The 2,285-nt window shown below is 61.5% G+C and overlaps 2 protein-coding genes across 2 annotated transcripts in view; both read left to right on the forward strand.

Annotated features, from left to right (window-relative positions):
- Positions 1-1,632, forward strand: part of LOC102757454 (protein NDRG1) — a 40,609-nt gene extending 38,977 nt beyond the window's left edge. Inside the window, exons 16-17 of the mRNA XM_006753263.2 lie at positions 11-568; positions 1,244-1,632. Coding sequence (XP_006753326.1) covers positions 11-252 — 242 coding nt within the window. The 3' untranslated portion in view covers positions 253-568; positions 1,244-1,632. The remainder of the gene's footprint in view (positions 1-10; positions 569-1,243) is intronic.
- LOC107182524 (protein NDRG1-like) lies at positions 612-1,235 on the forward strand. Its single transcript, XM_015561529.1, has one exon. The coding sequence runs from the start codon at positions 700-702 to the stop codon at positions 925-927; it is 228 nt and encodes a 75-aa protein (XP_015417015.1). The 5' UTR covers positions 612-699; the 3' UTR covers positions 928-1,235.
- Positions 1,633-2,285: the final 653 nt, after the last annotated feature.

Consider the following 2,285-nt stretch of genomic DNA (forward strand, 5'->3'; position numbering starts at 1 on the left):
CGCTCCCCAGTGCCCTCTGCCAGCATGACCCGCCTGATGCGGTCCCGCACGGCCTCGGGCTCCAGTGTCACGTCCCTGGAGGGGTCCCGCAGCCGCTCCCACACCAGCGAGGGCACCCGCAGCCGCTCCCACACCAGCGAGGGCACCCGCAGCCGCTCCCACACCAGCGAGGGTGCCCGCCTGGACATCACCCCCAACTCCGGCTCCACTGGGAACAGCGCGGGGCCCAAGTCCATGGAGGTGTCCTGCTAGGCGGCCTGCGCGCCCCGCCGCCCCCTGGACTGTGGGACCATAGTAGCTGCCCCCTTCTCCTGCCCTCCCCAGCCCCTGCCCGCCATACCGCACGCAACTCGGTATTAACCCCAAGCTAGTTTTGTAGGAGGGAGCTCTGGCCATGACTTTAGATGGGATTTGTCCAGGGCGCCCCCTCCAGGGCCGGGCGGGGTGGACCAAAGGAACGGAAGCATCTTAGTGTCCCCTGTGCATTGAAGAGTGGCCTGGTGGCCGCTGGCTTCCCCTCCCTCCAAGATGCCAAACTGCCCCAAACAAGAAACATAGCAGGAAATAGGTCCTAATGAAAAAAAAAAAAGATGCTCGGCCAGGTGGGCACAGAGCAGGCCCCGAGGCTGGCGTGTGGCTGCTCCTAGCGTCCTCCCACCCTAACGGCCCTCTCCTCTCTCCCCAGTGCCCTCTGCCAGCATGACCCGCCTGATGCGGTCCCGCACGGCCTCGGGCTCCAGTGTCACGTCCCTGGAGGGGTCCCGCAGCCGCTCCCACACCAGCGAGGGCACCCGCAGCCGCTCCCACACCAGCGAGGGCACCCGCAGCCGCTCCCACACCAGCGAGGGTGCCCGCCTGGACATCACCCCCAACTCCGGCTCCACTGGGAACAGCGCGGGGCCCAAGTCCATGGAGGTGTCCTGCTAGGCGGCCTGCGCGCCCCGCCGCCCCCTGGACTGTGGGACCATAGTAGCTGCCCCCTTCTCCTGCCCTCCCCAGCCCCTGCCCGCCATACCGCACGCAACTCGGTATTAACCCCAAGCTAGTTTTGTAGGAGGGAGCTCTGGCCATGACTTTAGATGGGATTTGTCCAGGGCGCCCCCTCCAGGGCCGGGCGGGGTGGACCAAAGGAACGGAAGCATCTTAGTGTCCCCTGTGCATTGAAGAGTGGCCTGGTGGCCGCTGGCTTCCCCTCCCTCCAAGATGCCAAACTGCCCCAAACAAGAAACATAGCAGGAAATAGGTCCTAATCCAGGCCTAGGCTGACCCGGGCATCCGGGCTCTCAGGGGCCTTTGGGGGAAGTCAGCCCACCTGCTTCTGTTTCCTCTCCTGCTAAAGACAAACCCACCCAGTTTCTGGAAACAATACCCTCCTCTGGTTTGGGGAGGAGGGAGCAGCGAGCCCAGGGGGGTGGGCTGGTGTAGGCAAAACAGGCATTGGGGAAAAGAGGCAGAGCTGACTGGGAGGCTCAGTTTGGAAAAGCAAATCTAGATAGCTCACCTGAAATCGATTTTTAAAGTTCGCGCATACACATACTTCGCAATGCCGACGCACGCACGCAGGCCTGCTTTCCTGACATTTGTTTTTCGTGAACACAAAGGCGGGGACAGATCCTCCTGGCTTTGCTGCAACGACAACAAAACCCGTGGGCAAGTGCTTGGCATCACGGAGTTAAGGCTTTGGCTCTGCTCTCTCCTCCTCCCCCTCAGCCCCTGCTTCCCACCCCCAAGACATGAGCGAATGGTTATTTCCTTCACAGGGAAGAGCCTCTAAATATGGGGGTGCTTTCCTGGAGATGGAGGGGACATTCCCAATAACAGACTTGTGGTTGGGATGGAATCCAGGGTAGTTGTGATTTCTGTGGAGCTCCCCCTGGTTTCGAGCGAGACCTTGTGTGATTGAGTTCAGTCATGGTTGAATCTGAGCTTGACCGCCCAACCTTTCTGACCCGGTTACATTCCTGGATCTTCAGATAGACCTGTTGGCTTTTGTAGGGGGTGGGGACTCCCAGGGGCGGGGGAGCAGATGTAAGGGTTCCGGAATGTGTATCCCCTGGGATCTCCTTCCCTCTCCTGCCTCCCGCTCCTCCCTGCACCCCTAACCTCCTCTCTCTGAATGGGGCGGCACCACTGACATGTTTGGGTCACGTTCCCGTACTGCTGCCTCCGAGTCTCATCCGGCTAACCATGCATCTGCTAGGGAGTCTGATCAGAGGGAATGGGACGTTGGGAATCGGCCGCTGGGACCCCGTGGTCTCCGGGCCCCTGGAGTGGGTGGAAGGGAG

This window comes from Myotis davidii, unplaced genomic scaffold (genome assembly GCF_000327345.1).
Source record: "Myotis davidii unplaced genomic scaffold, ASM32734v1 scaffold30, whole genome shotgun sequence".
NCBI lineage: Eukaryota > Metazoa > Chordata > Mammalia > Chiroptera > Vespertilionidae > Myotis > Myotis davidii.